At 40.9% G+C, this 26,220-nt stretch overlaps 1 protein-coding gene across 4 annotated transcripts in view; it reads left to right on the top strand.

The window, feature by feature from the left end:
* The window catches only part of LOC101154782 (myosin-10), a 71,503-nt gene that overhangs the window by 17,711 nt on the left and 27,572 nt on the right, over positions 1-26,220 (top strand). For all 4 annotated transcript variants that reach the window (XM_078951346.1, XM_020705468.3, XM_078951345.1 and 1 more), the window contains exons 3-5: positions 2,197-2,353; positions 24,341-24,368; positions 26,022-26,124. In XM_078951346.1, the coding sequence (XP_078807472.1) occupies positions 2,197-2,353; positions 24,341-24,368; positions 26,022-26,124 (288 nt within the window). The remainder of the gene's footprint in view (positions 1-2,196; positions 2,354-24,340; positions 24,369-26,021; positions 26,125-26,220) is intronic.

Below are 26,220 nucleotides of genomic sequence, written 5' to 3'. Positions count from 1 at the left end.
TTCATTGCCATATGCAACACCATAAATTTTCTTTTTCTAGTGCAGTCTATAGTCTTTAGAGTCTCCTTTTTCCTTTGCATGTAGTCATGATTCCCCTTAATCTATGTGACAGTCTGTTCTGCGTCTGCCTGCTGTGATGACATATGCTCCTCAGAAAGAAATGGTTAGTAATGGTTAATCTTGCAGCACTGATACAGAATAAATACGGATGACTTAAAATGACTGGAATTAGTACTTGTAAATCTGTTTTTCACAGAAATTTCCTTTTTATTACTATGCGTACTTTTGTAAAAAACATTATGAAAAACAGGTTAAATCACATAGTACACATAACTTCATGTAAATATTCATAAATGGTGCTACCTTCTCAGTAGTGGAGTGTGACCGTTACCATCAGTTTCTGTTTTGTCTTGCTTCTCTTGTAAAATGAGCAGATTTTGTGATGCTCCACCCCTGCTGAGGGCAGGTTATCTCTGATTGGTTACACTGACTAATACCTCTACAAGGTCATTATTCCATAAATTAGTATATTTAAGTAAAAACATGAATATTTAGAGGTTTTTGAAGGACTCCTGTTCTGTAGACCACAGACAGGCTGATGAAAGCTTTAAAGTAAAAAAAAAAAACTGTAACCAAAAACCAAAGATGTTAACTTGACATATGTAAAAATAAAGCATAGAAAACCAAAAGCGTAAAGACAAGTAAGAGAATTGATTTAGGGAAACCAAGATACTGAATGACAGAGGGGAAGTAATTAGAAACAGGAAGCAGTTGTGGTGATAAACAACACACACCTGCTGTGAATGTGATGATTGAGCTGCAGGACTAAAAGCTATACACCTCATCCGTGTGCTTTTATTTTGTAAGGATACCTGCCTCCACTGTTTGGATGCTTTTACGTGATTCACCTTTTATAGTCTCGCTGTTTCATGGATTTTTGTTTTTGTTATGCGTCCTGATAGGGTGTAGACCCTTGTCATTCAGTCTCTTTTTGCCATTTCTCCTGTACAGAAAAAATTCAGGCTGCAAAATGTACATAAATCTTTGATCGCGAGCAGATCTTTGTTTGCTTTGTTTTCAAGAAAACTGAAAAGGTTTACGTTGGTCTGAGAAAAGGGTATTACGTGTGAAATTAGTGGTTTTACAGCCGTAAAACATCTATAATTGTTAAGTTTAAAGATGAATACTTTCTGGATTTCACCTATTGCAGGTTATTTTTAGAATGTAACTCTGTGATAAATGAGGGACAACAATGACAGACACTTCAGATTCACCACAAATCCTGACTGTGTTGGTGTTTTTATTCAGAAAATCAATATCATTTGAGAATATGAGAAGGTCCTGCTGTTCATACGGAAATGCAAAGACTTTCTGGGAATTTGTCAGTATCGTCAGAACTCTCAAAGTCCTGCTCCGATCATCTTTTGATCTATTTTCAAAGCGTGCCTAGTTATCTTTTTTTAAGGTTAAGCTGTTTTTAGAAATGCATTTTCAATCCTAATTTTTCTTGATATTTGTTCTCCATCAGAAGAATGCCACCAAACATGTTAAAAACACCCCAAAACACAATTTTCAGGACGACAATCACTCACATATGACCATGTCGATACAGAGACACAAATGGTGTGTACTACTGTAATGTTCTGCTCTCCTGTGCTCTGCTGCTTTCTTACAGTCCAACATTTTTCCAGACATTAGGATTCGGAACATCTTCTGGGAGAAACTTTTTATATTCAAGCAAAGGTTCTTTTCGCCCTTGTCTTTGTTTGTCACTGTGTTTTATACCATATGTTCACTTAAACTTGAAAATAAAATATAATAAAAAGAGCACTGTTACGGTCTAGATATATAATAGCAAGAATTTAAATTAGAAATTAAACAAAAAATGCATGAAATCCTTTAGGAGAGCTGTGGATATTTTGAAAAGAAAGTTCTATAAAGAAGATTTCTGAACCTCATTAGAGACTAAATCCTTCTGAAATAGGACCTTTGTCGAAAAAGTTGTAAAATGCAGTCTTAATTAAATGTTTCACTGCATTTACATACATGTAACTTCTTATGTAATGAGTGTAACTTCTATTTAAAGCTGTCCTGAATAATTGCTCATAAAATACTTTTATCAGAAGCACTGCAGTTCTGATTTGAAGCGTTATCCTCCGTTTTTGCACTAACTCTTGCTGGTTGTTGTCATCACAGACATACTCCGGCCTCTTCTGTGTGGTCATCAACCCCTACAAGAACCTGCCCATCTACTCGGAGAACATCATTGAAATGTACCGAGGGAAGAAGAGGCACGAGATGCCCCCACACATTTATGCCATCTCTGAGTCGGCGTACCGCTGCATGCTTCAAGGTAAGGAATGGAGGACTTTGAAAGCTCTTTGAAAGGTGCCTGGGTACAAACACAGGGTTCAGCGTTGGGGTTTTACGAGGCCCCCATATTTTGTTCATACTTGAAGTCAACCTGGAAACATCAGATGTTGCTACCTTTTTTTTTTTTTTTTAGTTAAAAATAGATTTTTGGATTTTAAAGTTGAAATTCATGCAGATTGTGGGCATGTTCTTTTGATGGGCAGATGAGTTGACTCAACACAGATGTCACTTTTTTCCTGCCACTTTTGAGTTGTGGATGATGTGGGCGGAGTAAATTCAGAGATTTTTCAGTCTATATGGGTGTTTTCATCAAAAATACAAGCATTGAAAAGTAATTTGACAATGTGGACACAAGTACTCTAGTTTATTCTCCAATCAGGAAGATTGTGATGTTTGCTCTTCTATTCAGGTGTGTCCATGTTAGGTCTCCCCTGTCATTGATTGTAGTTATCTTGGTATGCAGCCTGACGTTTGGCTGCATGGCCAGGAGATTAGTATGTGAAAAGGCCCTGAGGTCAGAGAGGATGTGACATCACTGTCACCGTCTAAGAAGCCGGCTGTCATCAAGGAGGTCAAGTAGCAGATTGACTGTCTGCTGGCTGGCTTTCCAGCTGCATCGCCGCTGCTGTTAGGGGAACTGCCTGGCATCCTGAGGGAGGTCATTACCAGGGTTAGTGCTGCAAACTCTGTTTGTCCTCAATAGAAGCAATGTTTTTGACGCTTGCGTGATGCCACAGCATCCAGAGTAGACCATCAAAAGACAAAACAACAGTCGAATTAAGAACCACGTGGTGTTTAAGCAGCTAGAAAATAGAAGAGGCAATCCAATGAATGTGATTTTTTTTTTCCTTCAAACAAAGTGGCCTTTTTTTGATGAAATTCTCCACACAAAAAAAAGCAGAAAAGAAAGGAATAAGATTGATTAAAAAAAAAACGATCCATGTAAGATTTACATGTATGTTAATATCTTCAATAATATTTTTGGGCAGTATTGTTTTGTTTTCAGTTGAATGCATGTGAACATGACCCTCCAGCGCCTGTCATCCGAGCACAATGGCCCGTAAAACTCTCTTTCTTTTCAACGTCTCTCATTCATCTTGCAGTGTTTGAACTGTTAAATGACTCCACAAGCTCCACAAGTTCACAGTTCTGATTCAAATCTTTAAAAAAAAAAAAGGATTTGGACGACGTTTTCTGTGCTGGAGCTAGGGATTCTGGGAGCTGCGGTCACAAATTAAATAGCTGAAATGCCTTCGTGCTTTGTTTGTGGGTTTTCTGGGGCATGTCGAAGTGGAACACTGACGTAGGTGCATCCTCTTTTCATTCGGAAGAGCAACTGTTGCTTCGATGCTTTGTTTCCCAGTTTCTCCTACCACAGAGGTATGCTGGCGTGACTGGAGCAGCATGGGGGGGGCTGCTCTGGCAGACTCACTAACAGTCTAAATATTCAGAGGAGGAGGAAGGGGAAAATCAGGGACTCAGAAATCGCCCAATCTTATACTTATGTAACATTTTGGCCGTGCTGTGTGTGAATGCTGATTTGTTTAAACTTTCAAAATAGACCAGTCGGAACAGTTAATTTACTTTTGACACAGATTCAGCTTTTATAGAAATATTCAAACACGTGGATGCGGTTTCATCTTTTCTTTCTGTTGGAGTTGTTTATCCATGTTTACATCCAGACACATGCATTGCTTTGTCATTCCTTCTCTGAGGATTGTGCAGAAAGTCCACATCTGTGCAAAAAAAAAAGAGGGAAGACAACCTCCTAAAATAGGGTGGAGGGTGAAGCTCGATGAGACAGCAAAGCCCTTCGGAGCTGGGCTCAACAGAAAATTAGTCTGAACAGCAGAGAGAGGACACACGCTGAACCAACGTCTGTCCTCGGGATTGATTTCTCCAGTTCAGATGCTGCACATCAGCTTCATAAACAGAGCTGCAGCTGCTGCAGACATAAACTTTCAGCAGTTTATGGAGGAGCTGTTCTGCATCACTCACAATGATGAAATTAAGACTGCTCATAATATTTTACACTGAGTTTAATGGGGAAGGAGCTGTGCAGCCTGTGCTAGTAGACGTGGAGAAGCCACACACCCCTCCGCATGAGAATTCAAATAAATGTCAAGGTGGAAAATGAAAAGGCCTCAATGCTGTTTTAGTATCTGTAATAGAGAAGGTCACTGTATAAATGTTTGTATACCTGACCTGCAGCATTAGGATTTCTAAATGGGATTCTTTAGGTACTAGATCCGTCAGGGTTCATTTTAGTTTTTTTGACTTTTCACTTAAGATTTTGTTGCAGTACTAAACAGAAGTTTATGGCTCATAGTTATTATCAACTCTGCTCTGATTTGTTCTGTGAGCTCTTCCTACAATCAGAAGCTGCAGCTCTGAGCTGAACCGGCTCATAGGACAGACTTCTGATCTGTTGAAGTCTATATTCCTGTGGTTTTAGGTCACACTTGGTTCTAAAGAACGGGAACATTTTACACCTTTACTGACTCCAGTTTGTTTCATACTGAGTTTTTTAATGGAATCAATTTATCTTCTGAACCTTATGAATCCCTTTCGGGGAGGTCTCATGGTTGCTGGAGCCTATCACAGCTACTGTTGGTTGAACACCGTAAACATGGGTTCAGGGTGTACCTGCAGGGTCACACAATCACGCATACACACCCAGGAGCAATTTAAAATCTTCAACAAACCTATGAAGATTACATTTGGACTGTTGGAGGAAACCAAGCGGAGATCCCTGAAAAAACCCACACATGCAGATGGAGAACATGCAAACTCCACACTGAAAGAACTGAGCTGGGATTCAAACCTGTGTCGTCTTGAATACATCAGCGCATAGGTATTGGCACTCAGAAAATACATAACATGGGTTTTATAACTTTATAAAAAGTCAATGCAAAAAATACAATTCATTACTTACATGTAAATGTAAAATCTGTGCTTCAGAGCACACCCATGTGAAGAAATGTGTCGCTATGGCTAACCCTTAAAAAACAAGTCTGGACACCAGAAAATCTTCAAATGGCCCTACAATTGGAGCAATAGTGGCGAGCCAGAGGGGTAGGGAATGAATTAGCATTTGGCCTTACAGTCCCCTTGAAGAAAACCATGAAAAAGACAAGAGCCATGATTTCTGGATCTGTGCTTACAGGGAATCATAAGCAACCAACGTGAAATGAACCAATTGTAAACATGTTTGTTAGCCTGTTTACGATAAGCTTCGATGTTAAGTGGAGCAAAGGACACACTCTGCTGCCATTCCATTATCACTGTGCACAGTGTTTCTCCCAGGCATGTAGGTCATTTCTCTGGTGCCACCATTCTTCTGTCTGACCCCCTTTTTCCCTCCTCACTGTTTCCCCAACCAACCAACCAACAGGCAGGCGTCCAGAGGAATGAGGTCAATGCTGGTCCAGCTGTCCATATTGTGCTAATTTCTAAAAGTTGACTCATTCGGGTTGTCTTAGTGGTCTAAGATGGCCTTTGACCCCCACACGTTCTCTAAGAGAGGTGTCACCCTTCAGTTAGCAACATCTCAGCTGGCTGCAGTGAGGAGCTTACTGTTAGTGTTTTTGAAAGCTTCCACAGCTGCTGCAGACTGTTTAGCGTTCCCCTTTGGTTTTAATGGGTTTCTTTTTTCATTGAGTGAATAAAGTCGGCAGCACGGTGCATTTCAAGATCAAGCCCTTTTTTTTCTTCTTTTTTTTCCATCTTTCAGCCATAATTTTCGTCCCCAAAAGACAGCGAGACAGCACCTGCAAGACTTCTTTTGTCTTTCACTCAACATGAAAAGTGTAAGCCAGAGCTCTGCTGGAAGTTCCACAGCAGTTCAGTGTGCTTTCAGGCTTTTGTCAGAAGACACACGCGGACAAGTGTGAACGACGCCCACCTTCATCACATCTCCAAGTCAGTTTAGGGCCATGAGTTAGAGGAAAAGACAAACTGCTAAAGTTTTTCACTTTACATTTTTGAAGCAGGGTATAGTGTGGGGAAAGAAAGGTTGAGGGGCAAAGAAGCATTTGTGAAAAAAATAAAATAAAAGTGTAAACCCCCTTAGACATTAAATAGACTGGTAGATGCTGAGAGTTATTAATAAAATCTGTTTATATAAAAAGAAAAATGTCATTTACTTCTGACCACCTAAAGGGAAAAAAATGTGTCCAGTCGAAAATCTTTTTAAATCCACAAAAACTACATTTCCCAGAAGCCCACCCCTTGGTATCATTGAAAACTCCCAAATGTCCTCTGTAGATACCAAAATAAGTTAATTTAGTAGTGTGCAGTGGTTGGGAGATATTTAGGTCTAGACATGTTCTCTACAGAGGACATATTTACATATTGGTAGTCAGGAGGATAAAGAAAAAAGCACAGAGTGAACGAGACATGTACAGGCAGGAGGTACAGACGGGAAAGGCTTTATGGGGGAAAGAGAGTAGAGGGTACAGAGGAAAGGCAGAGGGGGCGGCCAGCATTGTGCCTCACAATGGGGGCTTTGTGCATTCTGGAGGGGGCTGGGTCCGCGGGTCTGTGTGCGCAGGCATGGAGGCCCAGAGCTGCACAGTTCTTCCCAGGGAAATGAGGCCGCTGGTTGGGGCATTGAGGGCTGCGGAGTAGGGCCTGTGAGGGGCAAACTCAGGGTTTGAGGGATGGGACGGTGGGGGGGTGGGACGTTCACCTCTTCAGAATCGATCTGTCAGACAAACAGAAGTGTGTTCGTGCCTTTGGGAACGCCCTGCAGAGACTCTCGTGTAGATGCCCGGGAGCAGATACACCTTTATGGACAGGCAGCAGTAGAGATCTGACAAAAAACGGTCATATTTCTTTGGTGTTTTCCTCAGAGGTCATGCTAAAGTTGTCCCTTCTACTTGATGCTTTTGGAAAGTTCACAGAAATCCACCCAATTTATTTTATAACTTTATTCTAAATGCAGAAATTGACAGATATGCCCTGCAACGGAAAGGCGACCTGTTCAAGGTGTACTCCGCCTTGGCCCAACAGTAACTGGGTTGGCTCCAGCAGCCACACGGTCCCCAAAAGGATTCAGCAGGTTCAGAAGATGGATGGATGGATGGATGGATGGATGGATGGATGGATGGATGGATGGATGGATGGATGGATGGATGGACAGATGGATGGATGGATGGACAGATGGATGGATGGATGGATGGACAGATGGATGGATGGATGGATGGATGGATGGATGGATGGATGGATGGATGGATGGATGGATGGATGGATGGATAGATGGATGGATGGACAGATGGATGGATGGATGGACAGATGGATAGATGGATGGATGGATGGATGGATAGATGGATGGATGGATGGATGGATGGATGGATGGATGGATGGATGGATGGATGGATGGATGGATGGATGGACAGATGGATGGATGGATGGATGGATGGACAGATGGATGGACAGATGGATGGATGGATGGATGGATGGATGGATGGATGGACAGATGGATGGATGGATGGATGGATGGATGGATGGATGGATGGATGGATGGATGGATGGATGGATGGATAGATGGATGGATGGATAGATGGATGGATGGATGGATGGATGGACAGATGGATGGATGGATGGATGGATGGATGGACAGATGGATGGATGGATGGATGGATGGACAGATGGATGGATGGATGGATGGATGGATGGATGGATGGACAGATGGATGGATGGATGGATGGATGGATGGATGGATGGATGGATGGATGGATGGATGGATGGACAGATGGATGGATGGATGGACAGATGGATAGATGGAACACAGACACGTGTTGAAGAATTGAAGAATTCTGACCTTTGGGGTGGGGTCAGGGTTTAACAGAGATCAGAGAAGCATTGTCGGAACAGGATTACTTGTGGTTTCCCTGTTGTTCCTGGATAGGGTTTTCATGGGAAAGACAGACGGGGTCACCTGGCTAATACCATCACTGACCTCCGTCTGACACTCATAATCTTATAACCCACTGAAGGCCGGAAGATAAACAGCAAACTGACTGAGTCACTGCTTCCAATGAGAATCTATTACATTACTGGCTGACCAGTTAAAAATAACTGTATGAACAACTGGCTAACAGTTGTTGCCTTTTCACAGAACTAGAGCCTTAAATAGAACAAGAGTGGAACTTCTACAGATATAAATTTGAATTCTTATATTAGAAACTAACTGAAAAACATTTTTCGCCCAAAAAATGTCTTTAAAAGAAAAAATTGTGCAACTGATTTGATGAAGTGAATATTGGTCAAATCAGTTTATTTCATAAACTTCATTTAAAAACTTTGTTTAAATATTGAGGAAAAAAGCCAAACTTGCACCAAAAAACCTGAAAACGAAGCAATAAAGAATGGTTATAGTCTTGTTTAGGATCTGCATCATCATGAAGCTACAAAGTGAATATGTGAGCAACAATAAGAACCACAAATCTCTTCTTTTTTGGAGTTTTTCCTTTGATTTTATTAGTTTCTGGGACTGATTTCACCTCCACATGTTCCTGCTTCTGCAACCTAGTTTGCTTTTTCTGTGCGTAACGCCTTATGGCTACAAGCTTCTCTTCATTTTAAATCACTTTCATGGGATTCTGTCATTTCCTGCCACGTTGTATCAGTTAGACGTCGTTTATGCCCTGTGACCGAGCCCCCGCTGCCCCTCTGTGTCTGGAATTCCTGCAGGCCTTCAGAGCTTAGCACTGCCATGCTGGAGGTGCAGGAATAGACACACATGCGCACAGAGGAAAATCGCCCAGCACTGCTGGACTGCAGCAGGCCTCTACAAAGACCGGCCATGGATCTGCGGCTGCTGCCATCTGCAATCAATTACATTCTTTCCTGCCGTATCTCCAGCAGCAGCTTTCCCTCCTTCCATTGGGGCAAAGGCAACACCCAGCAGCTCTAGGCTAATTATACTCTCTCTGCAGGCACGCCGTTACGCAGCGTTGCATTTGGTTAGGATAAACAAAGCCAAGCACAAATAAAGCTGGTGGCTCAATCTGCAGCACAGCAAGCATCAAGGGGATCGAGCAAGTGGCATCTGAAGGATGCACAGGATGAGGCCGGCCAGCAGGAAGCAGGGAGGGGACGGCCCGTGCTGCCCACAGGAGTTGCTTGCAGTTAAAAGAACCAGGACGATACTGACCCAAGAACAAAAAGAATCACAACAAAGAAAGTTCTGTAAGGACTATCGTTTCACAGAGCACTTGTGTCTGCTTAGCTGTGGAAAGACAGCTTCTGTTATGGCCTTCATTGTTTTTGACAAAGTCCCTGATTAACATATTGATCAGAGAGCTTAGCTGGGTTACTAAAGCCATGGGTGGATAGTGACAGAGGATCAGCAGCAGAAAAAACCTCCACCTTCCTTCCTTACTCTATGACACTGCTGGGACTTTGCAATGCATTAACCACTGTGGTCAGTGAAGCAAAAAAGTGGATTAAGTTTCTGTTTTCATGTCTCTAGTTTCTACATGTTTGTTGTAATCTGTGGAAAATGACCTGTAATTTAAAGTCCCACTCCGATCCTCTTTTGATCTATTGTAGAAGCGTTCCCAATAGTGTTTTGATAATGATAATACTGTTTTTTGCCCAAATCAAAATTGTTTTCTTGGACACAGTTTCTGCAGAGCAGCAGCTGTTCAGTAGAAATTCACCTCTGGGTTGTGGGCGGGACTGTTGGTGTGGAGCAACCCCGTCCCCCCTTCCCCTCTCCATTGCTGAGAGCTCGAAGCACGGAGCTTGTGGCGCACTCAGCAGATTTTTCTTCGTTTTGCGGAGCCGGTTAGGTTGGAATTTCCGACAAACTGTGCATTTTGTTCGAAAAATATCATATTTGTTACTAGTGGAGCCGATTAAAGTAATCATGCATTTTGTAGGACAAGCGCCAAATTTGGCATAGATTAGGATCCCTTCTTTCAGAAAAGCACGTTAACCATAAGTAAAATCCAACATGGCCTTTTGTAAAGATGGCAGCCATACACTCAATTGTTTCAAAAATATTTAATGGAAATTTTACCCAGTCTCAAAAGTATGGGCTGTTCATGCACAAATGCAGTCTTTAAACTTGATTCAGATACTGAATACGATTATTTGTAAAATATCAAAATATCTATTTTATATATTTTAAATTGTGTTTTTTTCTCGTGGCTAATGTGCTTTTCTGAAAAGGGGATCCTAAGTTTCATCTATGCCAAATTTGGTGCGTGTTCTACTAAATGCACCATTTTTTTAACAACCAGCTACAATTTAAATAAGGAAATAGTCAGAAATGAAATTTTAACCTTAATTTTCTTCATATAAAAGATGTTATAAAGCCCATTTTCGTCGTAGTGGGTCTTTATTGGAGTTAAAGCACTCTACAGCTACGCTTTAATAAAACATCACACACCTCGCTGAGGCTGCAGATATGAAGTAGTTATTGCTTAAATTAAGTTGAGAGATTTTGCTCATTCCAAAACCCAGCAGCTTTCTCCTATAAACATGACTCCATGCACCCTGTGCTTTTGTCTGGCCTCTTGTTTTTTTTTTTCTCTTCTTCCAGACTTTTCCCATTTCACCCCTGCATGAGAAGCATCGGAAAAATGTGCTTTGTGGGACTTGAAAAGGGAGAGACTCCAACAGTTTATCTGAGTGTCCTCTATGGAGCGCTGCTCTGTTTTAACACAAGACTTACAAATCAAACACAGCCGGATTGGACTCGGACCCGAGCAAACGATTTACACACACAGAACTCGGTTTTCCAGATGAAGGATGTGTCATTTCCCCTCTTTTATCTTGAGCCTTTTTTATTCTGCTTTTTTTTGAGCCTCTTGAGTTCCTTTATTCTTGTCTCCTGCTATGGAATATACGGTAACTGTTTTTACCCGCCAGTATAATCCAAACCTCTTGGTGTGGATGCCAAGTGAAAAAGATGTGCTCTGCCATTTTCCTGAAAACATACAGTAAATAATCTGACATATTTTTTAACCTAATATAGACTTAAAAGGAACATTGTTTCCAAACAGCTTAAAAGATGTCCCAGACATTTTAAACTATTTATATCAACAAATATTATTTTCTCCGGTTTGAGTTTTTTTACACCAAAATAATAAAACTTAGTAGAAACTGTCCAATAGTATTAGTCCCAACGAGGAGATGCACTGCTTAGCCTATGTCAGTCACTATAATGTCGTCTTTTTTATGAATCTAGTTCAACCCCACTTTAAAACCAACTGATTTAGACTGAAAACGGGGCTAAAAAGCATATTTTTCCTGGCAACCAGTTCCGATTTTCAATTCAAGTACATTCTAAATTTTAGCATATTTTTCTTCTGTGTTTTGTTTGGACTAAAAAGAATACAGTTCCTTCATGGATCCTCAAAAATTGACATTTCTTATTCTGAGGAAACTGTCCAATGAACAGAAAATGTAAATATTGCATTTATATATTTTATGTAATCTCTAAAGTATATTTTACTGTTGTAAAAACAATTATAAAAATAACAATAAAAGGGCAATAACAAGCAATATATAACATTGGCTCATTTTTGCAGAAATCCTGAAGTTAAGAAAAAATATCACAGTTAGCATTTAGCACGGTATTTAAAGCTGAAATAAGAAACTGTTTAAAAAAACAAGGAAGAACCCTAAAAATTGGAATGTGTCATCAAAAGCCCCCAACCCAATACTTCTCTTTTATCAAGGAGAATTTTCAGGGGGTACCAGCTCCAGTCGTGTAGAAAAGAAATTAATTCTTGTGAAGGAGAGAAATAAACCAGAGAGTCGTCTGCATAATAATGTATAAAACTATATTCCTAAAAATGGGCCCTAAATTGAGCCATGAGGAACTCCAACCAAAAAGGAGAATTTTAAATCATCAAAGCTGAAGGAGAAAATTTGGTTCATCATTTCATGTGGTCGAAAAATAAAAAAGGAGAGGGGAGCTGTTGGGTTACGGACAGCAGAAACCTGAAAAACTGATGGTGTAATACATGATAAAACTTGGTGTGTGAAGTGGATTTAATGCCCTCACACAGTCTCCCAGGTGGTCCCTGAAAATGACTGCCGTCATTTCCGAAGGGTTGGGAATTTCAATGCCCCACTATTCCAGTCTATTTGTGTCTGTGATCTCAGCTGTCGACTGTCGTCACCGTCCTAAAGCAGAAGCACAGAAGCATCCATGAGGGCCTCGTCCTCTGCGTCTGTGGCAGAATCTAAAGATGGACATTTTTTATTCCACTCCTGCTTTGGTTCACAACCCCCACCTCTGTCCCGCCTCTGCTTCATTCTGCTATCAGATCACTTCCCACCACACCCTCCTATCGCTGACTGCTCTATTTTCTCTGGAGAAGTATTTACTTGCACATGGGAGCCTCCTGTAATTGTCACTGGGATTTACTGTTGGTTCCCTCCATTTGTTTGTGCTCTTATGTGTAAAAGCGGTACATTGCCCCCTCACTGTTTCCCCCCACATTTTGCTGCAAAAAAGCACTGAGGTCACAGCTGATGATGGAGCACTTAACATAATAACTACAACAACAAGCAGAACCCCTCATTTCCTTTTAATGTCACCATCTCAGCACCACCAGCCTGCCGAAAACAACTCCAGCTCCACACCCAAGAGGCCCCTGTACTGGGAATAAGGGAAGCAATGGCCACCCAAATTCCAGCACAAACTCATACAAAGGCTGGTGCATGGACACATTTGTCCTTCTGTTTGCCTTTGAACATCCAGTAAACAGGTGTTCCCACCACATCACTGCAGTCAAGATATGGAAAATAGGACAGAATATATTTTAATGTTGCTTTTCCTTTCTGCTGCAGTTAAGTCATTATTCTTTAAGGAAAAAAATGTGCAAACCTTAACATTTTTTGTAGTAATATTGTCATTTAAAGCAACTGAAAAGGGCTGTTTTTTTTCTCGTTTTACCGTTTAACCTCTTCAGACCTGGCATCCATGTGTATGGACATCTCATTCTGGATTATATGACCACAGTAGTTAATCCTGCTTAACTGGGGCCCTGCCAAAGAGAAATAAAAAAAACTCAGATCTTAAGATGTTAAAAATATCCCTTATTCTGTTCTTGGACAATCAAGCAAACAGCAATTTGTTACATAGTCATTTTCAAATGCTTAAAATGTGAAGATCTATGAAAAAAAGGGCATTTGCACTCAGGTTGAGGTGTTTGAAATAGCTCCTGGGAATTGCAGTAAGCATATCATAACTGTTGATGAAAAGTGAGGGTTTAATTTGAAGTCCTTTAAGACTGCATGAAGTATTGTTTTTTTTAAAAACAACCAGCTGTAAGGGTTTGAATCCTTTCTTAAGGAATTATTACAAAAGAATTTATTTACAATGCACCTTTCATTCAATGAAACCTCAAAGTGCAACAACAAGATGTGAAAAATAAAAAACTCAATAAGAAATTGTATCCCTGGGACACATTATAATACAGAGCTAACTTAAAACTATAAAACTATAAAAGCAGGACTTAACAAGCACAAAATAAAAATATTACGGTGTGGCACTGTCAGATGGCAAGGGGGCCCACACTGTGTTTTATTTTATGTGCATTTATGTTTTTTGTGTTTAAATATCTTACCTGTGATGGTTCCCTGTCAGCTAATGAAGAGCCACGCCCAATAGGAGGGGCTCACTATTTAAAAGAGAGCATCACAGGTAGTGAAAGATGAGTGATGGAGGTGTCGTGTGTTGATGTGGCCCTGCGTGGAGCTAGTGAAGAGCTCATCTGTTCTTGAATTAAAGAAAGAACCCACTCACCTTGGCTCCTCTGCATCCTTTTCCGGCGGGACCCCGCGACAAAAAACCATCAGCAATCATAGGCTTTTTTTAAAAGAAATGTCTGTAAAAGAGCTTGAAAGAGTCCAGGGTCTGTGATGTTCTAAGATGGACAGGAAGTGCAGCAGAATAAAATGCTCTGCCTCCCAATCGTGCGGAGCCTTATTTTTCTCATTAAGCTTTAAAATCAAACAAAGATTTGCTTCATAAACAGACAAATAAAAGCAGAAACTAGGGTAGCCTGAGCTGTTCAGGTTCAAACTTCAGGTTCCCCCCCCCCATTGACTGTATAGAAAAACCGGACTGAAGGACCCCCCGCCCCCACCCATGTTGTTTTAAACCGAGAGTAGCCGCTGGTTCCAAGAAGCCAAAATCCTCAACTGAGAAATAAACAGTTAATACTCAGTCAATTACATTTGTCAAACTAGTTCCACTACCTTTTTTTTAAAAAACATTTTCTTGATAATTATTCAAGTTATAGGGGTGTGGCCTTCCATCAAGCTCCCCATTGGCAAGAATGGTTGCCATAGAATTGTTGACTCAGACCGCCTCTGACCATGGTTCCATCATGGCGGCATCATTGTGAAAAAATGGCGACTGACTTCATTTGGTTGGGGCTGGAGTTAAACCATTTCCTGTGGGTGATGTGATACTCACTCAGTTCAGTTTCTTATAACGTTCTTTTCTTTTTTCTGTTCACTTGATACGCTGGGTCATCAGTAGCTTGAAAAAGAATGTGGGGTACTGTGCTCAAATAACATAAACTACACTGTCAAGGAGGTTTTTCAACATTTCAACATTTGCTTTAAAATCATCCATCGCTTCGTTTCAGAAAATTATGATCCTCAGTTATTTGTAAATTGAAGTTCACTCACTCCCCGAAATAAACGTGAGGTCAGAGTGTCTGATGGTTTAACTCAACACAACTCCTGTGGGAAGACGCGGTGTGGAACTCCGCCCTGCATCTCTGCTCAACTTAAGCCTTATCACTGTTGTTCAGAAGCTTCCAAATGTGACATTTATAAACTGCAGGTATCCGTGGCCCATAACACATCCCAGAACCCCACTTCCACTGTCTGGGAATGTGAATGAGCTCCATCCCACTCATGCCTGTGTGCAAACACACTCAGAGCTTTGTTTCTTTGCTTTAAGTAGCTCTGGACTCTGTTCGCCCCTTCTGAGCGAGCAGGGTGTCATTTTTAAGTTGGGTCTGCACTCATACGACACTGTCAGCATGTTCTGCAGCCATCAGGGGCTTGAATGAACCTTGGTGTTTGTGTATTCATGTGGGTAATCCTCACAGAGTTTAACAATTAACAAGGGAGCAGCTCACTGGCTTTCCATCCGCGTTTCTATGGTGTAAAGCGGTTGCCATGATGTTAAAGTTTTCACAGTGCTCTGCTGCTTTTTACAACTTAGTTTATAAAGCAAATTATGAGAGTTTGGTGTGGAAATCCTGCATCCAGTCAGACAAACTGAAAATTCATTAAAATCTTAAAAGTATTTTTTTTTCCTTATCAGAATTATTGTTTTTTTTTACCTTTTCTTCGACAGTCCAAGATGTTCCCTGCTTTTACCTGCAAGTGGCTGGGATAGGCTCCAGCAACCCCGTGACCCCAAAAGGGATAAAACAGATTAGAAAATGAATGAATTTATCTTTTTGGTTAATAACAAGAAAGTGACATTTTGTTTTTCATTTCTTCTCAGAGAGCATACATTTTCACGTTAACAGCTGACTTTATATCCAAGAAGCTAAAAAACAACAATGCTTGGGTTCAAATTAGTGTTGCTAAGGATTATTGACAATAAATAGATGTAATTATGATCCATTCACTAAGAATGTTCTGCTCTCTTAAGGTTTAGGGATGTGGGCTTTTTTTTTGGGGCTGTGGTGAGAAACCCGCAGAACTTTCTTGAATCTTGATTGCTCCATTCTGAATCCACGGCTTTTAGCTGCCTGGAATTTCAAGATAGTGTTATTCTATCCACAACATTTAACACCAAACTTATCTGATTTAGATCACCTACAGCCAGATGTTTTAGGTTGTTACAGCTGTTCATGAGCTCTTGTCACATGAGAAGGAAAATCTGGTTTTAAGGCAAACAGAAAATGTTTTATTTGTGTCTAAAAGGGGGCTTTAATATATTTTTTCATAAAGATTTGCTACCCTGACACAAGGTCGAACTAGACTGATAAAACGAAAGGTAGTTGTGGTCATGATTAGGGCTTCTGTGGATAGATGGGAGGAGGGAGGCTGCTCTGGAATTTGAAGAATGAAGGTTTATTTAATCTTGACGGGGGATAAATTATTGGCAGGAAAGAGAATCCTGCTAAGTAAATCTGGCTCATCTTTTACCACGAAAGCCAGAAAAGTTGAATCTGTGCGATTTGCTGCTGTCACAGGTTTTTGAGGTTTGATTAAAGATGAATGACTTCTAAATTCTGAGAGGATTCAAGTTAAAAGTAATCCAGAGAGACTTAAGAAGTTGTCGAGTTTAGATATGAACAATCAATTGTCAAATCAAATCTATTTTTACTTCGAAATATTACTTTTTGGATCGATTTCCCTTGAGTGACGGTCAGCCTTAAATAGCAGATTCTGGCAGACCATTTGGTGCCTCGTGGTGGGAAGCAATTCTTTGTCTACAGTCCAGGTGGCGAGCTGTGAACTTCGACTGATGTTTTCAAGAGATGTAAGGAATACTTTCCTGAATCCTGCTGAAATACTTTTCCCTGATGGACAGTCCCTCACCGAAATTGTAGTCAAGAGGTGGTCATAAAGTTCCTCAGTGGAAAATCACCAAGGGTGGAAAAGGTTCAGCCCAAGCACTTCAGGTCTCTGGATGTGGTAAGGCTGTCTTTGGTTACTCGCCTAGATGAAACAGTGCCTCTAGACTGTCACACTGGGGTGGTGATCCCTCTTTTCAGGAAAGAAACTGGAGGGTTCATAGGAATCACTCTACTCTCCCACCCTGAGAAAGTCTGCTCCAGAATACAGTGACCGGAAGTCAAACATCTGATTCTGGAGCAACGGTGCGGCTTTAGTCACAGTTGTGTAACAGTGAATCAGCCCCACACCTTACTCAGAGTGCCCTGAGGGTTCATCAGCGTTTGCCCATCCAGTTTGCATGTTTTGAGAAAAGTGTTTGATTTTGTTGCACATGTTGTTCTGTTGGAGGTGCTATGGAAAAATGGGGTCCATTGTTAAGTTTCTTTTAAACATGTTAACAGTAAGTTAAATATTCTCTGATTACTAGCTAGTCTGGCAATAAGTCTGTCCAAAGAGGAATGTTTTAAGTCTAACTTTGAATGTAGAAACTGTGTCGGCCTCTCTTCCATGAGTTGGGAGTTTATTCCATAAAACATGCTTGGTGGCTAAAGGCGCTACCTCCAACTGTGCTTTTACAAATTCCAGGAACCACAAGCAGTCCTGCATTTTGTGAGCGAAGTGTTCTGTTTGGGTGGTAATGAAATCTTTAATCTAGGATGGGGTCATACCATCTGTAAGGCCTTATTGGTCAGCAGGAGGGTTTTGGACTTAATTCTAGAATCAACTGAGAGCTGGTGAAGTGAAGCTAACACAGATGTGATGTGATCTCTTCTGCTAGTTCCTGCTAACAATCTAGCTGCTGCGTTCTTCTTCTTTTTCTTTTTCCTGCTGTATTACTAGCAGATGTCTGTCACCTACAGTTGGAAGGGGCTTGGAGCCAAATCTTGTGAATCTTTCTCCAGGCTTTTTCTTTCACAGCTCTATTCTGATATATGAAAGACAGCTGTCATAGACAGTTGCTGGTGTCATATCATTCTGATTTAAAAACCTGCGTAGCAACCACTGAATGCAAGAATTTTGAACGTTGAAGCCCGAAATGCTTAAATATGTGCTTTTACATAGACTGTTCATTGGAAGTGGCCGCTTGAATATGTGTTGAGAGCCGTCTGTGGTTTCTCAAACCAGAGCAGGAGCTTGGTTTGTCGGCATCGTCTCTGCTTTTTGCAGATGATGTTATTGTGTTATAGTGTCATTCAACCAGAGCCTTCAGTGTAGACTGGAGCAGTTCACTGTCAAGTGTGAAACGGCTAAAATGAGAATTACGGTAGTTCCTCCAATTCTGACGACATGATTCTCGATCAGGAAAAGATGGTTTGCTTTCTCGGGGTAGGTGGAGTGGTCCTTATCTAAGTTTAGGAGTTTAAGTATCTCAGATTCTTGATCAACAGCAAAGGAGGGATGGAGTATGATACTGACAAGCTAACTGGTGCAGCGGCTCCATTGATGGAGTTGATGTATCGGTTCATTTTAGAGATAGAGGGGAGTCAAAAATGCAAAGTTCTCAGTTTATTAGTATCAAAATGTTCCTACCCCCACCTGGTCATGAGCAGGTTATAAACTTGAAGATAATCTCAGCAACAAACGATCGGAAGAAGTTTCCTCTGCAGGGTTCCTGGGATAAGATGAGGAGTTCAGTCCTCCAGTCTGGTAGCCATTGCTTTTCTTCATTAAGAGAAGCCAGTTCAGATAGCTCGGGCATCTGTTTCAGATTCTTCTTGGACCCCTCCTTGGAGGGATATTTTGAGCATTACCCGTCAGGAGAAGGCTCTGGGAAAAACCCAGGATGCACCAGAAAGACTGTCTCTTGGCTGGCATGGGAGCGCTTTGGGGTTCTACAGCAGAACTGGAGTCAGCACTTTGGAGTGCGCACAATTCGGTCGCACATGGAATCTAATTTCTCAATGATCTCAGGTCCCACCAGTGCACCCAGCCATTCTAGGTATTAAAAAAACAAAATACCACCATGATTCTGAAAGTGTCCCTGTGATCCAACTCCAGACTCACATTAAGCCCAGATCACAGCCTTAAGAATATGAGATAGTATGTCAGAGATAGTGAAAGCTTCACGCTCACCACTATTTGGTCAGGGTCCAGATTTACCTGTCTGTGTGGATCTGGCCTCTGATGATGAGATGAAAGCAGGTTTAAAGAAAGACTGAACCTGTTTTATTAAGAGTAAAGGCCTGATCTGTACAAATATTATAAAGCCTTGGTCTCACTGAAAACAAGAGGCTGAGATGGAGGTAGCGGAGATGAAGATGTTGAGGTTCTCCTTAGGAGTGACCAGGTTAGACAGGATAAGGAACGAGTACATCAGAGGGACGGCTCATGTTGCCTGTGTTAGCGACAAAGTCAGAGAAGCCAGACTGAGATGGTTTGGACATGTTCAGAGGAGGGATAGTGGATATATTGGTAGAAGGATGTTGGAGATGGAGCTGCCTGGCAGGAGGGCAAGAGGACGGCCAAAGAGGAGATACATGGATGTCTTAACAGAGGACATGAAGTTGGCTAACGTTAGGGTAGAAGATGTTCATGATAGAGTGAGGTGGAAAAGGATGATTCGCTGTGGCGACCCCTGATGGGAAAAGCCGAAAGAGAAAGAAGAGGAGGTCTCACTGAAAACTCGCATACTGCGTTTGCTTAGCAACATGGACTAATAGTGGTGGCGCTTTGATTAGAGACCATCATAATCAGTCAGAGCAGGTCTTATGAAGAGTCTTTACTGCTGAGGTGCAGTGTAGCCCATAATAGAAAAAATGTACTGTGATTATTGGAGTGTGTGTGAAGATGATGGCTGCAGCCGTGTATTTGTAACAGATTCTAATTTAGAGTTCAAACACTGAAAAAGCTCAATTTATCAATAAAAAAAACATTTCATGCTGAGATAAGATAAATGATGAGATAAATGCACTCCAGAGTGTCCCCTCTCCCTTTCAGCAGCAAATGAACAGCAGGACAAAAGGTGACCCTGGAACTCTGTGGTGTTAAAAGCAATCCAGTTGACATTTTGGGTTCACTTAACACTGTGCTGGTGCACCTAAGAACCAGTTCAATGTGTTAGTTTGGAGCTCTGTGTAGGATGTTTCTGTAGAGAGGGACTTTATTCCCACTGCTGCCCTGAGAACCTGGCTCTGGATAGGCAGAAGAAAGATGGATGGACTTTCTGTTAGATCAACTTCTTGCCTTTTTTAGGCAAAAACAGATTTTCTGTTTATTTTTTGGGGGAAAATACATAATTGTAATAATGAAAGTTCCACCTTTGTTTACTTTAAATCAATAGTTAAAATACTGGGTTTGAAATTGAGATTTTAACATTAATTTAGGATTAAATTAGTTTGCATAAAATTATAAATTGAATTAAACCATAAACTAAATCAAATCGATTCCACATTTTGACAGTGATACTGAGAAAACAAAGAACTCTTCAAATGGAAACATTTCATTGCCTCAAAACAGACTCGTAGATATGGAAGCAATCAGGCGTTGCACAATCCATGGAGGGAAGGTGAAAGGAAAATTCAGAATCATAGAAGGAAAGAGGGAAACCCAAAAGGAGGGGAAACCAAGGAGAGGTGATTTAGTGAAGCCATAAGGAGCCACAGCAAAGACAGCCCTTTTACAGTTCCTCCTTTGCTTTCCCAGCCAGCATGGCATGCTGGGTAAATTGACCCAGCAGTTAGTTGCTGTGGTGATAGAAGGAACCAGCTGCTGCCAAAAGGCCTGGACAGATACACCTTTCTCCATATCCACGTCCTGTTAAAATGTTTTCTAAAACAGATCCGAGTAAAGCACATAGAATAATTAGATAGAATCAAATTTTTAATTTTTCACACTAAAACCATAACTTAAGTTCCAAAAGGTTAATTTAAACCCAATTTCCATCATCACTAGCTGAATTTGAGGCAATGCTGAAGTGAACATGACTGTTTTGATGCAGATGCAGGAACAACATTGATAGAATGGTTTCTGATTGGACGTCCTGATGGACTCTGAACATGACACTTTTGCTCAATCAGCTACTGTTATTAAATGAAAACATAAAAAAAAGATCATTTATCTTCTACAGAAGTGAAAGTACTCATTGCACCGTCTAAAGTAGGGGTTCCCAAATCCAGGCCTCAAGGGCTGGTGTCCTGCTAGTTTTTCCAGAAATCCTCTTTGACCTGCTGTTGATTACCTGGATCAGGTGTGTTTAGCTAATAAGGAGCTTTAATGGCAGGATGGTGGGAAAACATGTAGCATACCCACCTTGAGGCCTGGATTTGGGCACCCCTGAAATGACTCAGTAAGTTGATTTTTTTTCTAGTTTATGATTGGTGTTAATTAAAGCTGATGCTTGGTGATTTCTATCAGTGTTTGTTGAGTTATTTCAACTTGAATCCTGAAGTCATTAAAGAGAATTGAATTTTCTGGAGGTTCCCTAGGAATATTCATGTTAAACCCTCTTTCGATGTTGTTCAGCTCCTCGTTTGTCAAACACTCTGATTTCAAAGAAGAAGAACATGAACATGAAGTTGTGGCCCAAAAATTGACTTCTATTTTTCTCCTTTGCTCTGGTTTTACTTTATTTATCCAGACAGACTGTTTCCTGCTTTACAAATCACCTTTTTCAGGCCAACATTGTAAATAAGAAATTGTTCTTAATGTTTTGCCTGGTGAAATAAAGTATATATTTTCTTTACCCACTAGACCACTAAATTGTGTTTTTAGTAAGACAGTGTAGTTGTGTTCCATTTTTTGGGCACTGCGATTTCTTTTTGTTAAGGAATTCAGCATTTCTTTGTCACACAGACCTTTTTCCTGACTTTTAAGTAGCTAATACCAGAGAGCTGAGGTCACTAACTCTGCAATACAGCATAACTGCTTGTGCTTCTAGGCAGTATAGTGTGTCTTTAATATTTATGGTGGGTTCCAGAACATTGTTTGCATTTGTCCAGAGGGACTTTTGGTGTTCTGCAAATGCTCTAAGGTTACATCTGACAGGCATCAGGTCTGCGCGGAACCGACTTAAAGCACGAACAGGAAGAATAATCAATCCACCACAGCTGAAGTTTGAACATGTGTCTCAGTATCTGGGCAGAACACATAGTTGGAACTGAGGAACTCATTTATCATCCACACTGTTTTTTAATGGTTTCACTTTGACCAAACCTCACTGTCTTTTGTTCACATTTTTTTAATCTAGTGAAATGAGATTTCCACTTGAAAGAAAAGGCAGATCAGCAGCTAAAGGCAGCAACGTTTCCTGATCTGGATAATTGTATGTGTTAGCACACAAAAACAAGGTAATTCCTGAGGTGAAAGATAACACCCAAAAGCGGGTCTGAGTCATTTGGTGAAAACTGAGCCCCTTTTATTGGGGAGGAGTGAACCTGTTTTCTGTTCTCTACTGAAAAGGAGTTTACCTTTCAAACTGATCCTTTCTGGTCAAGTGTTGGAGACAAACTCCACGTTTTTAGCTTCTGGCCTGTGTTCATGCCATTTCCATTATCTACAAAAGAAAAGACAATGACATCAGCTTTATCAGCTGTGTTTTCCTACTTTAACTCATGATGTCAGGCTTCAGTCATGTTTTATATCAGATTGTACTTGTTGTTTTAACTGATGACATGTAAATTAAACCAACTGAAACCAAAGGCAGAAGCAATTCAGAGGCTGACTGAGATTCTTTAACAAGACCTACTTTTGAGATATATGCAACCAGCTTCATTGTTACATATTCTGCATTAGATTTATGTCTCAAAAAGTCTGAACCATTCCTATGATTATCATGTTTCAGCACTAGTATAAAGTCCATACAGTTGGCTCTTCTAAGGTTGTATTGGTGCGGGAGGTCAGTCAAAACGCAGCTTTGGTTACTAGTCCTGATCTGGGCTGATGGGCCTAAAAAATCTTAAGTTACCTGTTTGAATGTTGAAGAATGGGTAAAATATGTCCTGTTGTGCACATGTACAGTCTGATAATACCATTAGAAATGGAGAACATTGAATATTTGTAGAGAGTTTTATTGACTTACAATCCTTCAGATGGACAACCTTTGGCTCTTTCTCATTGCAGGTGTGTAACAGCAGTTGACTGTATACCAGACACTGACAGTAAATGAGAAGTGGACTGAAAAACCCCTCCCGTTCCAAACAGGAAGTTACTGCTGGTCCCACGAAGCCAAAATCCCATAGTCTTCTTCTGAGAAATAAACAGCTATCATTCAGTCACTGTGTTCATCAGAATAACTATTCTTTCTCTAATACCTTTTATGTTCTTGCTAATCCAATTTTTGTTTTCATGATGTTTTTGCTGTAGCACAAGTTATTCAAATAATAAACTGACAAATCAGATGCTTCAATTACAGTAGGTGGCTCTGACTCCAACATTTGAAGCGTTGGATTGACAGATTCTCCCAAGCCCACTCTCGGTGGAAGGGGTGTGGCCTTCTAACATGCTCACTTCTGATTGGAAAGAGAGGTTGCCATTGAAATGTAGACAGACCAAACACGGCTTACTGAGGACAACTGGTACCAAAATGGCGAAGTCCATATCACGGAAAAATGGCGACTGAATTGACTTCATTTGGTTGAAACCGAAAGCAAGGCAATTTTTGTGGGTGACGTCACATGCAATCCGTCCAGTTTTATATTATAGAGTCAATTATACCAACACTGAACTGAGTGAACCCCTCCCATTTTGTGTTCCAAACAGGAAGTGCCCACTTGCTCAAATAAGCCAAAATCCTATGGACTTCTGAAGAGAAATAAACAATCATTCTGTTCATCGTTTTTTTTTTCTATGCACAAATTATATAATTTATAAACTGACCAATTAGACGTGTAAAAGTATGTGGTCTCGTGTTGAACATTTGGCAGATTCTCCCACGCCTCGATTTGACAAAAGAGGTCACCATAGAAATGTTTACCCAGAACAATCCCTACTTGCTTCAAGACATCGTCTGGTTCCAACATGGCGGTGTCCGTATCAAGAAAAAATAGCAATGAATTGACTTCATTTCATCAGAGCCAAAAATAACTATGGGTGATATCACACTCACTCAGTCCAGTTCTCTTATACAGCCAATGGTGACAGCACATCTGTTTCCTGATTTCCTGCAGACACAGGGATGGATCTAATTTGAGAAGAAAGTAATGTGTTTTTTTACAACATTGTCCCAAGTCTTTATGTCTTAAAATAAACATAAATAAAAAATCATGCTAGCACTTCAGATGTATGTAAAAAAATGGTTATTTCTTTTTCCAGCTACAAACAACAGGTGCACCAATAATACAACATCATCAGTGGCTGTACATCCTCAAAAGTTTAAAGGAAACACTAATTTTATTTTTCTTCTGAACAGATCGGGAGGACCAATCCATCCTTTGCACGTGAGTGATGCAACCTTTTTCTCCCTTCTTCACTCTTTGCTTCTGTGTTGAATCTGTGAGTCTAAGCTTGAACAGGTTTACCAAAGGGTCCCATTTGTCATTAACAAATGAGTCACACATAGACCTACAACAGCAAACAAGAGCACAAAACAAAAGCCGCTGGATTTCTTGGTGTTCCAGTTTCTTTTATTTCTACAAAGTGAGTCGTTTTCCAAATCCTTCAGGGTTTCTCTCTCTTGCTGAGTCGACCAGCCTGCTTCTGTGTTTTATTTTAAGTGCAGTTTCAAATAACTTTTTGCGGTTCTTGGCCTGTCTAGTGGCTCTGCCCAAAGCTGAGGGAGTTATGAGTGTGGTTTTCAGGCCAGCCCCATCTTCTGAGGCAGAAAGTCATTAAGTGTCATTCTCTGTCAGCCTGGCACGGGTCCGATGCTCTGAGCAAACAGACAAGCAATGATCTTTGTCCAAAACACACAAAATACACTCCTGTTAGGTGAGACAAACAACCAATGCAACCAAAATAAATTTGAATGACAGTTTTTCTTCTTTTTTTTTTGGTTTGATACAGACTTTAAAAAAAGTTCAATGCTGTTGCAACGTTAGAAAACACTGGGCTGCACTCATTAAACGCCATCAGCTTACAAGATTAAAAAAAATGATGGACAGTCAAAATATAATTCATTATGTTTCCATTTCAGATGTTATATGTCTGAAAGTTTTAAAGTAATATTTCTTCTCATTTTCAGTGTGACCTTAACTGAAACAAACACAATAAAGGTTTAGAGAAGTCCTTTTGATTAGAATTGTTATGTATTTCAGACCTTTCACTAGCCGAGAAAGCCCTCTCATTCAGCAAACACGTCAAAACACGATAGGATTCTGTCTTAAAGTGAAAGTCGCATCAGTTAAAACACACCTGGATGAGCCAGATTTGTTCTCCCTCCCTTGGGACAGTGGTAAGCCCACCATGTGGTGGTTTTGGTGATTCCTTGAGATCCTTACACAGTTTAGTGAAGGAAATAGAACAATTGGTCAACACCTAACTGACCCATTTTCCTTGGTGTTCAAGGAAAATGAACTGCTCTCGAGAAACAACTTGGAAGCGTCTGTAGAAGTGCAGTGTTCTGTGTGCTGTTGTACTAATAGGCAGCTAGACTAAAGCCACCGGCATGTCTTCATGCACTTTGACTGGTTCTTGCTGTTGGTTGGTGCTTTCTGAGCTGGGGGACCTAGCTGTGGGAAATGTGGAAAGTCCGCCTGAAGACAGCTATCATTAGAGACGGCCCTGAAATGCTGGCCTGAACACTGGCTTACCAGACCGCAGCATTCTTCAGAGAAACTACCAACAAACAAACAGGAATAAACAACAGATAGTCAGAAGGACGCTTGCTCCTTCTGCCTCCCGTCTCTGCGACTGATGCCTTTGGTGTGAGCCGTAACCACAAACATGCCATATGAGTTATTTTGGTTTGCCCCTGATCTTTCTGCACCTCGCTAAACTGTAGACAAATGACCCAGATTACGTCTTGTAATATGGTTTTGCCAAACAACCTGTAAATTTGATTCATTTTCAGGAACAAAAACATTTGATTTCCTTTCACTCAAGCCCTGTTCTTTGCTCCCCGCTCATGCTGCTGTCTAAACTCTCCTTTTCAGAGGTGAATCAGGAGCTGGCAAGACCGAGAACACCAAGAAGGTCATTCAGTACTTGGCCCACGTCGCCTCCTCCCACAAAGGACGTAAAGACCACAACATTCCTGTGAGCCACACCGCCTGCAGACACTCTGCTTTGTCCCTGCCCAATTATGGACCACTCATTTATTATTCTAACACCTCTCCTCTGCCCTCTGAGGGG

The sequence above is a fragment of the Oryzias latipes genome, chromosome 8, assembly GCF_053564925.1.
Source record: "Oryzias latipes strain Hd-rR chromosome 8, Olatipes_Hd-rR_3.1".
Lineage (NCBI taxonomy): Eukaryota > Metazoa > Chordata > Actinopteri > Beloniformes > Adrianichthyidae > Oryzias > Oryzias latipes.
This window is presented reverse-complemented; position numbering and strand designations above follow the sequence as displayed.